The sequence below is a fragment of the Gorilla gorilla genome, chromosome 3, assembly GCF_029281585.2.
Source record: "Gorilla gorilla gorilla isolate KB3781 chromosome 3, NHGRI_mGorGor1-v2.1_pri, whole genome shotgun sequence".
NCBI classification, from domain to species: Eukaryota; Metazoa; Chordata; class Mammalia; order Primates; family Hominidae; genus Gorilla; species Gorilla gorilla.
In genome coordinates, this window is record NC_073227.2 from 64,841,820 (window position 1) to 64,857,517 (window position 15,698).

At 35.0% G+C, this 15,698-nt stretch overlaps 1 protein-coding gene across 48 annotated transcripts in view; it reads right to left on the reverse strand.

Moving 5' to 3' along the window:
• ADGRL3 (adhesion G protein-coupled receptor L3) overlaps window positions 1-15,698 on the reverse strand; it is an 860,164-nt gene that overhangs the window by 533,560 nt on the left and 310,906 nt on the right. For 22 of the 48 annotated variants that reach the window (XM_055385287.2, XM_031010263.3, XM_031010262.3 and 19 more), the window contains one exon: window positions 13,232-13,435. The exons of the other annotated variants lie outside the window; for them this stretch is intronic. In XM_055385287.2, coding sequence (XP_055241262.2) covers window positions 13,232-13,435 — 204 coding nt within the window. The remainder of the gene's footprint in view (window positions 1-13,231; window positions 13,436-15,698) is intronic. 48 annotated transcript variants of the gene reach the window in all.

Below are 15,698 nucleotides of genomic sequence, written 5' to 3' on the forward strand. Positions count from 1 at the left end.
TCACCTATCAAATCTCCTGATATTTTCAAAATTAATGCGGCACTATAGAGAGCTGGTAGTATCATATTTGCAGTAGAATCAGATCATCTAAGCTGGGGTGCAGGGAAACTTAAATAATGAATTAACATATTATCCCACCCCCTCAGAACTGGAATAACAACAGAAGTATAAAATTCCAAAAGGCAAAAATCTTTCTCCGCACAGTCTGTGTTTACCAAACTCAGCACTGAGCCATGGAGCTTTCTAGCCTTGACAAGAGCTGAAACAAGTACTCTTGCATTAAAAAGAAATAGTTCAAATATCCATATACTCTGTGAAGATTTTTTTTTTTTTAGGGAGGGTAGCTAACCCAATTTCTGTATGGCAAGACCATATAGAAATTGGTCCATATAGTTGTCCTCTTGAAAGACCATATAGTTGTACCTCTTGACAGACCCAGGGAACAGCTGACCAGCAGAGAGTCAGAAATGCTATATGCATTTTCTTCACTACCCTTCTATATCTACACTAACACTTTTGAGACAATTCATGCACTTACACAATTTTCTCTCTGTAGATAATGTCCAAATCTGTGGCTAAATATTCTATTTAATTTAATACACATTATTTTCAAAATCCCTATAGAACTGGCTCATGGACACCTGGAAATACATCATACTGAAAACTAAAATCATTAATTTCCTTAGAAACTAGTATTCCTTGCCAACTATTTAATTCCATGTACAGATAAGGAATACAAGCATAGGTTGAATTTAAAGCCATAAAATATTTTTAAAGACACATGTAGTGATTTCAAAGCCCTTTATTTAATATACTCAATTCTAAAGGAATTAATAAAAGCACTTTTAGTTTCTTTACTTTTAAATCTATGGTCATAATGTCTTAAATATTTTGTCCCAAGTATAAATTAAAACTTTAATTTTGCACATTTCAAAGCAGTTAATGCATACATTTATGCTAAACTTGCATTTAGAACCATTTGTAATGAAAAAAAAACTGGTACTGAATAGCCTTATGAATAGAAGTCTTATGAATAGACTTAAAGAAGTAAAAAGCTTTATATATCATTCCATAAATGTCAAATAATTTCAAATTTAGCAAGAGCTTTACAAATAACCTAGCCCCAATCCACTAACTTATAGATATTAAATAATTTACTTCAATTTACATAGTTTTGTAAGTAGCAGACGTTGGATTATAACCAAGGTGATTATATAAATTATCACCCAAATCAGGACACTTTGGGAGTGAAAGAAGACACTATTAAGGATTACTGCAGAATACCAGGTGTAAACTGAGTCTCTCTAAGCAAACTAGAACATATGGTTAGCCTAACTATAATACATGTAATATAGTGTTTGCTGTTTTAATTGAGAATATCCAGTCTGCTGTAGGTTAAAAGAAACAAAAGGCATTAGCTAAAACTTATGTGTTAAATATACATACTGGATAGACAAGTAGCTTGGGAAACATATCCAGAACTCATAAGATGTACTTAGAATAGAAAGTAACTTAGTAAGCTACAGACATATTATAAAATACAGTTCTGCTGAACATCAATAACAAGAATGGAACAAATAAGACTGTCACTTAGAAAAACATGAAAAGACAATAAATTTTGAATATTCATAAAGCCCAGATCATATCACTTCCAGATTGTTATTCATTGACTCTAAATCTGTCTCCTTTAGTGACATCCATTATGGCATCATTATGACCATAATGAGTTCTCTGCTTGAAAAACTCAGTTAGCCTTAGTAGCTCACCAGGTTATATCAGTGAACTACAGCTGTGGCCAGGTGTCTGAGTCCCAGTATCTCTCCAATAGAGTAAGCCTTGTGCTACTACCTCTAGGCACCTTCCAGCTATTGAGCTTCCTTGCATATCTGGTCTTTGTAAGCACACCATCAGCAGAAATAGCTGATGCAACAGAAAGTGAATTATGATATTGCAACATGGCATAAAACAAAATTAAGGAAGTGTGGCCCTTCCACCTCATGGATTCCTATCCTAATTGTGTAAACCTACCCCCATCTGCATCCTTGCCTCTGGCTAGAGAATTAACAAACGACATGATTCTAGAATTATGGCACCTTGGTCTCTTAGCCTTTCAATTTCCTAGCTTCTACTAGAGCTTACTCAGTATGGTAGGCTATTGTTGAATCTATATAAACCCCCATATGGTGGCACGTATCTCCAAAATCCTATAATTTATTTACTCATTCAACAATTGTGAGTACCTTCTACACAGCATGCTCAATTCTGGGTGTTTGGGGTGTAAAGATGAAAGATATATCCTCTGTTCTTAAACAGAGTCCAAGGAGAAAAACAGATAAGGAAACATACTAGGTATGATAGTGTTGTCATATTCCAACCTCCAGAGACTGAGAAAGACTTCCCAGAGGAAGTGACACAGAGAACATAGAACAGAATAAAACAGAGAAAAGAGAGAAGAATAGAATCACTAACACTGATTGCTTGCTGCAAGTGATAGAATTTTTCTAAGTAATTGATGTGAATTAACTCATGTAATACTCACAACAATCCTATGAGTTATGACTGTTATTATTTCTATTTGAAAAATGAGGGAACCGAAGCATAGTGACGTCACACATCTTTCAAGTGAGTCATGATTGGACAGCCGGCATTGTGGACCAAGCATCCATCTTCTTAATCACTAAATTACACTGCTTCACACCCCCAAGTGCCAAGAACTAAAAGATGACTGGAGGTTAGAATGGCAACAAAAGAGAGGAAAGGGCATGGTGGTGAGAGAACGAAACCAAGAAAAGTGGAGTTTGAACACGGTGGAGGCACCAGGAACTGTATGATATGATACTGTTAAAGTGGGAAGGCCCAGTCAACGAGAGGGTTTTAAGTTATGCTTAGTTTTAAAGCTCTTACCTTATTGTCTCCTCGCTATATTGCTCTATAACTCAAAGTCTACACCACAATCTTGTTAATGGAAAAAAAGTGAATACATTTCATAGCATTAAAAACAAAAACCAAAAGCAAGACTTGAAATTTTCAATTAAAAATAATATTCTTTTAATTTACATCAACATCTTACAAAAATTCCAAATGGAGGATTCTCTGAACTACAACAAAAACTTAAGTGGCATTCATAGTTAATCTAAAGTAGACTTCTATCCATGAGTCACCTAAACATTTCTAACTTGTTTAAATTGCATATATGCAACAATTATGTATACATTTATGGATATGTACATATGTGTATATATGTCAATTAAAGATGGGAGAAATACAATAATAGGTTTCACACAAGTACCTTTTCAGTAATACTATGTTGCTATAGCTGTTTCTTTAAGGATGACAAAGAATTTGAGAAATAACATAAAGGTAAGAAATAAATCAACAAAATATATACCTTCACAGACCATTCAAATAATTCTGCTAGATTATCTCCCATTAGACATAATTACATTATTTAATATAAATGAAATGAAATTTTTAAGCATTAGATGGACAGAATGGTATATTTTTTCTTTCAGATATGAAACTATGGAAATACATTTATAAGAAGTTTTCAATAAAATTGAGAAATCTATACATTTTTGAATTCCTGATATTTTTAAATTATGAAAGTACTAATGTATTTACTTCTTGGCAGAAATAAAGATGAATATAAATATTTCTATGTCTAAAAATGTGTTGCAAATAATGTTAACTTACTTTTTCATATTTCAAGGCTAGTTTCAATAAATGTATCACTCATGACAAATATTTCGGCCATAGTGTAATTTTTGAATTTTAAAATGACTTTTTTAAAGTCTTCACTTTATTTTTGCTATAGACTATTTGAAAATATATTTATATTCATCTACTTACTGATTCAAAAATATCCCAATGTTTCTCTACTTATCTCATAAGATACTACAACATTCCTCGAATTAAACATTTTAAACTTATTTATTTATGTATTTATTTATTTTTTGAGGTAGGGTCTTACTCTGTTGCCCAGGCTAAATTGCAGTGGCACAATCATAGCTCACTGCCACCTCAAACTCCTGGGCTCAAACACAGACTCTTGATTACCTGGGACTGCAGGGATGCACCACCACACCCAGCTATTTTTTTTTCTTTTATAAAGACAGGGTCTCACTACGTTACCTAGGCTGGTTTCAAACTTCTGGCCTCAAGTATTCTTCCCTTCTTGACCTCCCATAGTGTTAAGATTACAGGCATGAACCATCTTGCCCAGCCAAGTGTATTAGTCTTCCAATTTGTGTTCACTCCAACACTACTTTAGCCTAACGATTTACAATTAACCAATGATCAAAAGCAAAAAAAAAAAAAAAAGGTATAACAATTTCAAAATGGAGCAAAATCACTAAACTTAGTCATATTTCCTCATTTCTATCACATAAAACTCACAAGTCTAATCCTCTACTACTTGCTCTCCTTAAAAATATGGGATTTAGGAAAGGTCATTGAGTCAGTAATTTATCAGTGAGAACCAAAACCAATCATTTTCTCATCCACTTAGCTCATGCTCGGTGATCACCCTGTTACATCTGTATGAACTTTCTGTGGATTAGCATTAGCAGAGGCTGGCCAAGGGGCGAAGCGTAAGAAAAGTATGGAACTTCACTTCAGTTTACCAATTGTATCAACCCATGTCTTGATCACCCTCAATGGCTTGCATTTTTTCCTTCTCTAAAGGTAAGTGGGTCCCCAGCATCCCTCCTTGTCCCTCCCCTGCTTCGGCAATCTCATCAACCCCAATCAATCTCTTTATCAGCTCTGTCAGAAATTGCCAACTTTTATCACTAATGATCGCTTTTCTCTTGACAAAGATTCACATTTTTAGAATCTGCTTCACATTTGCACCTCTAACTCAATATATCTAAGACCAACTTCACCATTATTTTTTTCCTGAAAAGGCAATGCTCCCTCTTGACATCCTAATTTTGTGAATGGTACCACCCAGTCACCTCAGCATCTTTGATTCTTCCCTCGACCTCACCTCTTACATCCAATTAGTAGCCCAGTAGTACTATCTGTGCATCTCTCACATCATTCCTCTTCTTTCCATCCCCATTGCTATCTCCCCAGTTCAGACACTCATTACCTTCTGCCCTACGGCAATAACCTAACTGAGCTCTCTACTTTTAAGTCCCACTCTATCCTAACTTTTCCCACACAATTGTAGCAGGTTCTAAACTGCAACTCTAATTAGAAGCTTCCAAAGAATCCCCACTACAGACACAATTATGTACAGAGTCTCACCCTGACATTTAAGACCCCCTTCTAAGGTAGCTACAAACTGCCTTTCAAACTTCCTGTCTCACTATTTCTTTCCCCGTGTTCTTGTTGTTGGTTAAATTAGACTATTTGACATTTCGTAAAAATGTCATAATTCTCTCCCACTGTAATTTTATTCACATAACTCAGTTCTCTGGAACACCCTCCTCTACTACCTCTCATCTATGATTGCAAATTATCCTAGGAATTTTTTCTCAAGAGTTAATTAAAATACTACCTTATCTAAAAGAGCTTTATCAATCCTCCTTTCTCCTTTATCTCCATCTCATACCAGGAATGTCATTTCCTTCTTCTTTAAAATATGACAGCATTTAACTGACACCATATTCCACCAAATCATAGAGTTGACTGCATATCTGGTTTACCTATTCTTTCTCTTGCTAGCAACAGATTGCAAAGTCCTTGAGGAAAGGAACAACCTTATAAAGGGTACCATAGATGTTGTAGGCACAAGAAATATATGAATTAAATTACTGTCTCTCCCAAACGTTTATAATCAATGTTCAGTTACCCAAGCTACGAACCCTTGAATGTGCCCAAAATATAAAGCCAGTATTTTCAAAAATTATTTTGCTTTTCCCCAATCCATACAGCTATATTAACAAGTAAATAAATGAATTTATTAAACATTTTTCATGGATCTTCCATTATATATCTCTGTTTTGATTATTATAAAACAGAAAGTCAAAAAAAGGGATAAACAGTAGTGGGGAACACTTACTAGGTCTCAGGAACCACATGCTTTACCATTTCACAACATCACTACAATATATGCATTTTTATGTCACACTTTATAGATGTGATAACAAGATTTTAAGAATATAAGTCCCTGGACTTGGGTAAGATAGTTAGTAAACAGTAAAGCTGAGACTGAAACAAATCTGACTTCAAAGCCCATTTACTGCAATTCCATACTAGTAGCATCTTTGCAGCAGTAAAAATAAAGTAGTGAAGAAGAATTAAAGATATGGCTAATAACCAAGAAAAAGAAATAGCTCCTTAAGCAGTAAGAATTAGAAAAAAAATCATCAATTTAATTCATTGTATATATGAAAGAAAGAATAAGTTGGAACACCTGGCCAAATTTCTGCATTTCTGTACTGGAGACTTACATATATGGGAAATGCAGATTCTAAAAACAGGAGCATAAGGCAGTCTACGAAAGTTTGATGTTTTATGGACATCATCTGATTTGCCCTTTCTTTTCACCTGAATTTTGTGTTAAGGCTTCTATAAATATAACCTAAGTTTCCTCTTTGTATCTGGGATACACTTCAGATCTTTATTATACCACACATTGTTTTAGGTAAGGGGATAGAGAAGAAAAAGGAAGACATTTCCTAGTAATTGACTTATTCTGAGAAGTATCTGTCATTGTATAAAATTTGCTCCTTTGCAACACACATGTAATACTTTGAACATGGCAGATGCTCAATAGTTTAATGAAACAATTTAAAGCACATTCTTAATTAAATTTAAAACCAAAATGTTTTGAGCACTAAATATCAAAGTTTAGCACCTATTTTCTAGTTATTCATACTCTTTGTGAAAAAATTCAATAGTCAAAAGTATAATTTCTGTAAGTATTTTGAAAAGCTACTCACATGCTTTTTAAAGAGGGAATATAAATTGTAATTTACACCAATAGAAAAAAAGACTGAGCTTATACTATTCTGGAAATACTTGAAGGTCAAGCTCGCACATTTATTTTCAATTGGATACATCCTTCTGGTATTTATACCATTTAGGAGAAAAACAGGGTCTTAAAGAAATTCTTTGAAATTATCTTTAGGGCTACCAAGCATTTAAAAAAAAAACTCAATAACTGACCTATTTCCCTAGAGGCCTATTACCTTTCTTCCCACATAAAATAAGAATATGACTGATCCTAGATGCACATAAGACTTCTGAACAGTGATGTGCAAAGAACGTATTATGCATATCAATTAGACTCTAAGTCTTGTCTAAAATGGCAAACCTCACTGAAAGACATAAATAAATGTGAACAGGGGATTTTACCTGAAATAATATTACAGTGTCATATAGAAGAAGGCAGCTAACACAGCACTCTAAAAGCCACATTATATTATTCTTCTGCAGCAAAGAGACACATCCAAAAGGCTGAACTTGTAAAACAGAGTTTTCCGTTGCTGTAGCAAAATTGATCCCTGTTCTTCTGTTAAAATATCTTTCATCTTCATACTTCCCCACAAATTCCTAGACTTCACCTACACACTTCAGACTACAATGTGGTAACAAAATTAGAACCACGTTTTCCAAAAGTTTAGGAGTAAGGGAAGTAAGAACATGAGAAGATGCCAGAAGGATGACTCATCACCGTCACATATGCATGCACAAGCACACGTACATACATACATACACACACACACACACACACACACACACACACACACAATTTTCAGACCAGTCAAATTCAAAATCAGGAGAATAGAAATTGTTCTGTCAGGAATAAGGCTATGGATGAGTGAAAGTGGGGGAAAATCACTTGGATTCAACGCTACAACAAATGTTTAAGCTGAGTTGAAGAAGAGTTAGGTGGTCTATAGGACATTCCGACCAGCAAAGATAATATTTGCCAAAGGTATATTGGCAAGCATGTTCGTCTGGTAAATTGACGCAACCTCCATGTGGCTGAAGGATAAGACGTGCGGTGATGTGATTTGGAGCAAGAGAGAAAAGTGCTTCCTACTAACTTTGTTAAACTAGATGTAGGCCTTCTGGCTTACAGGTTTTAAAGCAGCGTATATTTACCTCTTTGTGTTCTTCATTTAGCCCAGTGTGAATGACTTCTGTAGTTAGTGATCTCATAATGTAGAAAAGAACTGGCTCCCTCTATTCTCAAATCATGGTGTTACAAGCAACCCAACAAATGAGGTTTTGCCACCCTTTTCCTGCTCCTAACAGTTTATTACATCATCGTATGTAAAATCATGTAAGCTTGGCAATTGTGGTCTTGGATCTTCAACTTTGAAAGCACTTCCTTTCTGATCACAGCTTTTATTTTCAAGAGTCTTAATCAATGAGAACATTAACCATTTCTTCAAGATAAAGCATCACTTTACACTGTCATCAAGGGTTATGCTATTTAATAACCAGTTATAATTAGGCAAGAGATTAATCAAGGTTCATTTTTGAGGCATTCTCAAAAGACACAGGGAGATTACTCTTTGTTATTATTTTACTGAAGTGTGTGCTATGTTACATTATTAATGAGAGCAAATATGGGCAGAGTGGTCTCCTGCTTCTCCAAATTTTGCATTGGAACGTTGTACTAAGAACTGAATGAATGTCAAATATATCTAGGCCTGGAAAGACAGCAGAGCTCAAAATTCAGAAGCAATCTTGGCTCCACTATATCCCTGCTAGGTATTACTGGGAAGTAGAAGGAAGGATTGAATGAAAATCCTAGCAGATACCCTTAATGTTTCTGGACATCTTATCACATCTGGGCCAAAAGAAGATGCCTAACAAATAATAAGGCTACCTGTTATTATTTTTTTATTAAGAATCACTTATCCTAAACACATAACATTTTTAGTTTAGTTTTTTTTTTTCAGATTTGTATATTGTATTTAAGTTATGGGTCCTTAAATTTGGGGCCAGAAAGTTGGGTTTCTGTTCAATCAGTAAATGGTTGGTTAACAGCATCATTATTCCTTGCCTACATTCTCCATCTCCTCTTGTCTTTCTTATCTCAGTAAATGGTACACTCATTTATAATGCAATCTCTCAAGCCAGATACTTGGTTTTCTCCTTCGGGTTTTCCCTCTGTCTTACTCACATGTGCAATGAATATCTAAGTCCTGTTATTTGGCCGTCATCATCACTACTGTCACTCACTCCTTGAGTCAGACCCACCAATAGAACAGACTCTTCTATTTCTTATCTATCTGCATCAACATGATGAACACTCCATTGGTCTTGAAGACTGTTTTTCTTAATTCTTCAAATGTGTCACTCCTTGCTTAATTCCTCTAAGATCAACTTAATTTTTCCCTCACTACCATCAGGAAAATTTCAAACTCCTCATAATGTTATACCATTATGTTCTTCCTGGCCAGATCTCTGACCACTTCTCCAGATCATTACTAGACTGATATCTAGAAATTATCCTTGGGACTTCTATGTTTCAATCATCCTGAACTAGGCCCTTGTGTTGCTGTTTCCTCTACTCAGAATAGTATCTTTCTTCTTCCATTTCTGTGCTTGGCAAACTACTACTTGTCTGTTAGGTTGCAGCTTAGAGGCCACTTTATCTTCAGGGGCACCTTCTCTAACCCACCAAATAGATAATCCCCCTACATGCTCCACAGAACTTTATTCTCACCCCTATAATAGGTATTCCTAGTACTGCCTCTGTTACACAGTTGCTACTGTGTGGGCCCTGGGCCAGGGAATGACTAGTGACATGAGTAATTAGATAAAGGATATTTACCTAACCCAATGGGGATTAAATTTACTTTCTTAGAAATCTGAACTAAGAGGCGAGAAGGCAAGTACCAGTTGGTTGTTGGTGCTCTGGCGGGGAGGAGTTGTGCGCAATTCAGGTTGACAGTCACTTATAATGACAATGAGCAGAGAAAGCTGTTGGAAAGATTGAGAAAAACAGAAGAAAAACTGGTTTCACAGGAAAAAAAAATCCCTGGGTGTTATTTCCTGGTATCTAAGGTTTAGTACTCAAGGGTCCTTAGAATTCCATGCTATGACACATTGTTAAAACATCATTCCTGCATTTAGTACTCCCCCTCAGACAGACAGACAGACAGACAGACAGACACACACACACACACACACACACACACACACACAGAGGTTTATAGAAGCCTCCTCATCTATAAATATTAAAACCCAAGTAGGAAGGAAAAAGTTTTTTTGAAAAAAGATTATAGTAGAGTTTGATGTAATTCTCCAAATGGACTGATCAAATATATAACCCTCTTGTGGGAGCATTTGTGGCTCTTGCAAAAGATGAACTTTAAAATGAGCCCAGAGTAGAGTTTTTCAGATGTTTTGTCAGGACTGAAATGCTTTAGCTGTTTTCCTAGTGAAAAGTTGTACTGGTCTGGCACCACTGTCTGTGTGGTTTGTAGGAACATTATTTGTAGATCTTCTCAATGAACTTTTAATGCAGCTGCATGGAGATAAACAATAAACCAAGAAATATGCTGATTAAAAAAACACATTAACATGCCTTTAGCTTCTAGGGAAAGCCTTGATATCTAGTCATTAACTGGGAAATCTGCCCTCAGACTTCCTTCTGCTTTAACATGCTAAAAAGAAACTTAGGAGAACTATTTTTAAAACTTCTTCATGCTTTGCTGTTTTACCAAGATGTCCTAATTTGTATGAATCCAAACACTCATTAACTCTCAAGTGCTATTAGCTATCAAGAGTCAAATGAATTCAAAGGGGGGAAAAACAAAGTTTAATTTCAAGCCAATAAGGGCATTTTGTTATGTTGTTATGGCTGCTTTCATTGGATTCCTACTTGCCTGTTTGGCTATCTACAGAACGAACAGAGGTTAATATATTTTTAAGTAATATCAATTTTGTTTTTGAATCAAAGATTGCATTAATATCAGCCTTTATTCTTTTATTTATTTTTGAGCTTTATATTCTTAAAGTATCTTGTTTGTAGAACAGACTTGTTTTTGTTTTATGAAGGTGGAGGAGGGGAGGAAAGGTGAGAACTTGAATTCACTGACATTTTCTTGTTCGAATTCCTCCATGTCTTTTCAATTTAAAGAGCTCAAGATAATGTGATATCTCTTACTTCAATTTCATTTTTAATACCTGTCCAAGCATTCTAGCTGTATATACTGTCTTCCATATTAGGAAAGATTATGCCCCTATAATATTTACTTATTCTTCTTTATTCTTTCTACAGGGAATATTCTAAGATGACCTTTATTTTCTTTCTCCTTGATAAAATTACTTTCACACTAAAGCAACTTTCAAAAAGTGTCATCTCATCATGACAGATTAACACAATTCTGTAAGCGCCTGTTAAATCACAAGACGTTTACCTCAGTCTCCATTAAAAATATCACATAAAATTGGCTTGTACTCTCGTTTTCATCTCTGTCCAAAACAGAATATAATACAGCTTTTCTATTTGTAAATTGATTAAAAAATGTGATTTAAAACCCGTCACTGCACTGTAACTTGCCACATACATGCCAAAAACTAAAATCTAGTGATTTAGAAAAATCTTATTAAGCTATAAAAACTGGGGAATAAATTCAGTATAAAGTTCTTAGAAACAATGATTCTAATTGATATTCTGAATTTTTTCAGGAGAGTTTCCAGCAGCTGTGTGTTTGTGTTTACATTAGTTGCTGATTTAAATATTTATAGGATTCATATAAATTCAATATTATTTCTGTATTTCTTCTTAATTCTAGAAAGTCTGATGAATGTACAGGCATTGGAGTTAATTAACTAATATTCATTATATATTATTGTTTTACAATATAAATCATAAGACAAAGTTATGATGAAATAATTGTGACTGCTGAAGCACATTCTGGGAATAATAAAAGCCCACCCAATTTAGAAAACTTCAAGTTTGAAAAGGTAATACAAATAAAACAGAAAGGGAAAAATAGGAAGTTCTTATAGAATGTTTACTATCCATTGCCCTTGAATTTTGAGAACACACTGGAGTCCATTCTACAGGCTTCTACGGTATTGCATGGCCTCGCCCACCACTTTGCTGCCTGTCATCACCACTGCTGCTGCCAAACCACCACTACAAGGCAGAAAGGCCAATCTGAATGGAGAGATTGAACGATGTGACTTAGGAGACAGAGCTACTGTGAATGCAAAGTTACACATGCTCTTACTCTGCCTCGTGGCCACAGTAATTGAAGAATTACATTTAACTCTCACGGGTCTCTCAAATCTCAAATGGATTAATGATGCACCTCCCTTAGGTCCTGACTGGAACAAAGTATTCCAACTTATTTTACCAAAGAACTCTTCAACAGGGCTTAGAAGATAAACTCAGCTAATACTGTGATGTTTCATGTTCTTTTGCTAGTATTACTTATATGTGTATCCCTCTCAAGAAATTCTTGGGTCAGAATAGTGACTGTGTTTTAGGAAAGATTTGATATTCATAGTTCCACTAGCCAAATGCTTCCCAGCTTTTTTATTTTCCACTAATAAAGTTACAAATATTATATTCCTTGGGGTAAATGACAGAAATAAGAGTACCCATATGAAGTTTTGTGAGAAAAATAAAAATTACATTGCCTAAATATTATGTAAATAAAAAATAAAATGTAAAGTGTTCGGGAAAAGAGTAAGTACTAAGTTTTGTGCAAATATGACCTAATGTTCCTCACTGGAGCTTTTGGGGCTGGATGCCACTTGCTATACTTTCCAGCTGCAGAGGCAATATTATAGAAAGAATGTTCCGCCATTTTCATAAGAAAATTAGTTTGTTTCAGTAACTATAACTTTTCTACCAAGTTTTACGCTTTAAATGACTAATATGCAATTCCTAACCAAGACGTCTTAATCATAATCTTTTCAAAATCTTGATAGTTTCCACTGGTGAAAATTTTTTCAAACAAGCAGATGATCAGACATGTTAAAACTTATACAGCCTTTCAAATTTTACAAGAGTTGAAAGTGTCACTAAAAGTAATTTTAAATTTCCTGTGATAATGCAAAAATATTTCAAACCCAATCAAATATTTTAAATAAAACATTTCAAAATAATGATGAAGCTCTGATGTAGAACAGGCATGCATTGTTAAAACTGGCCAGGATATCACTGAGTGGTAATATCAGCCACAAAAGTGAATGCAGACAGTAAACTTACAAGAAGACACGTTTGGGGCACTTCCTGGGGCTGAGCCTCTCAGGAGCCCCTGCCCAGCCACCCCCAGCCCTCTCTCCCCACCGCTGGCCGCACCTTGCGCTGCAATCTGTGCTCCTTGGGCACCTGGACCGCGAACTCCTCTGGTAGCTCCACGGGGCCCTTGTCCATGATGAGCAGCGGTGCGCTCTGCAGCTGGCTGCTGAAGCAGATGTCTGGGTGGAAGAGCGCCTCCTGGGCTGCGCTCAGCGTGTCGCAATGGAGCAGCAAGGGCAGGATGTCGTTCACTGTGCTTGCCACCTGCGGGGACCGCAGGGCGCACCATCAGACCCCTGCTCACCTCAGTCCCGCCTCAGGGGAGCCCTGGTAGAGGCTATTCCCAAGGCTGCTCTCTGCCGCAGGCTATAGGCCCAAGACTCCAGCCACCCCAGGCCCTACTCAGACAACCCTACAGCTGAGAGGATTACATCTCCTGGCCCCTAGTATAATGCTATCCTAGTTAAACACTATCTTAATTAAGCTAAAAAAAAAAAAAACTCATCCTAATCTCTAATAATGATTAGAAAATTAGACATAATTATTGAAAGCACAGTAAGCTACCTGAAAAAATATAAATATTATTTTTATTTTTATAGATTCACAGCACTCTAATGTAAATTAAGGGCACTAATATCTACATAAGTGTAAATAAGAATAATGGTTCCTAACTCAATTTTTACACAAAATGTTTGATAAGGTAATGGGTAAAGAAAGTCCCAGAAAGGTGTTTTTTGTATGTTTGTTTGTTTTGTTTGATGTATGGTTACACTTATATGGATTGTTTTATACTTATTTATATGTTTTCAGGTCATTTAACTACCATTTTTGGAGAGGTGCTGTTTTAAGATCTGTGCTGGACGTTAAGGTGAAAAGGATATACACACATTTTTACCATTTATATACACAGTGATTTTACTGACAAATGGTACATATTACATAAATGAGTAAATATGAAAGACCAAGACAATAATGAAAAAAAAGTATACATGATTTTTAAAAATAATTCATAAAACACCCATATATTTTAGCTTTGAAAATAGAGATATTTAAATATAGGATTTTTTTGATAAATTGATACATGAGATACACATTTCCCTACACTATTTGCAACTAGTTTAATAAATAGGAATGATAATGAAAATCTGTCTGTCAACAGAAGGGATAAATTTTACGAAGAAAAAGATTTTGCTTCACACAAGTATTTTTTAACAGGTTATAACATGCATGTATAAAAACACATTAATAATGTTATGTGGCTAACATTAAACAGGAGAGGAACTAAGAACATCAATAATGCAAGAGAATTTTATGATCATCTTGCTAACACTAGAAATTTATACAGTGGTGCCATAATTTCTTGCTATATAAAATATTTGCAGATTAGAAGTGTAAAACATATCCCTCCCAAAACACATAAAATAATACAACTTTTATAGAAAAAAATCATATTAAGAAATATGTTAAACAATATATCTGTAACGGAAAACTTTAAAATATAAGTCTGAGACATTGCCCCGAAACATTTTTATTTGAATTTATTACAATGTATGATTACTAAAATATCTAGGCAAAGGTAATCTGAATGCCATTTTTATAGCCTGTGTAAATGAAAAAGGTGCCAAAGAAGAAAATAAGTTTCAAGACCAAAAAGCTGCGAAAATCAACATCTCTAAGTAACTGCCTTCTTTGATGTTTCACTCTAGTGGCATCATTTCTGATCTTTTGGCTCCTAAGATATCCCTCTCTTCATTGCCTAAAATGACAATATGACTAATATAAAAATATTTTTACATGAATATATACAGGCATGTTTTCTCTAATATCTTTGTTACTACTCTATGGAAGAAAATTAGCCAAAGCTTATCAAAATAGGTTACCTATAAGCTTCTGTTATTCAAAAATTGAAAGATTTTATCCTCAGCCAAGTTAAAATATAAGCACATTTAGAGTGGGGGAGAATGTGCTTATTTTTTCATTCATTCAACAAATATTTATTGAGTTCCCATTACATGTTGTGTCCTCTTCTAGGTGCTGGAGAATTTGGTGAAGAAAACAGACCACAAAGCTACTTTAATGAATCATGCATCTGGTAAGGGAAATTAGAAAATACACAAATAAATATTAGAGAAAAAAATACCATATAAATATGAGTAATCTATGAAAAAATAAATAGAGTATTATGTAAAGGTTACTTCATTTAGGTTTTTGTGAAATATTTGGATATGGAGATAAAATATAAATTGGGATTTCAGTGAGATTTAAAGTCATTAACCATACAACATTCAGTTGTGTGACTGTAAGTTGCTAGTCAAAGAACTTCCAGGATACAGGAAAGGCCTCCAGGCTAGAATCCCTTGGTGTGTTTGAGAAATAGCACAATGGCTGGGTATAGTGGTCAAGGTGAAGAATAGTCTGGAAGGCAGAGAGGCAAGCAACATCCAGATCACGAGCTTTGTAAGCCAGGGTAAAGAGCTTAGTTTTAAGACAACCTGTTTAGGATAATTATTAAAACTCTTGGGAGGGA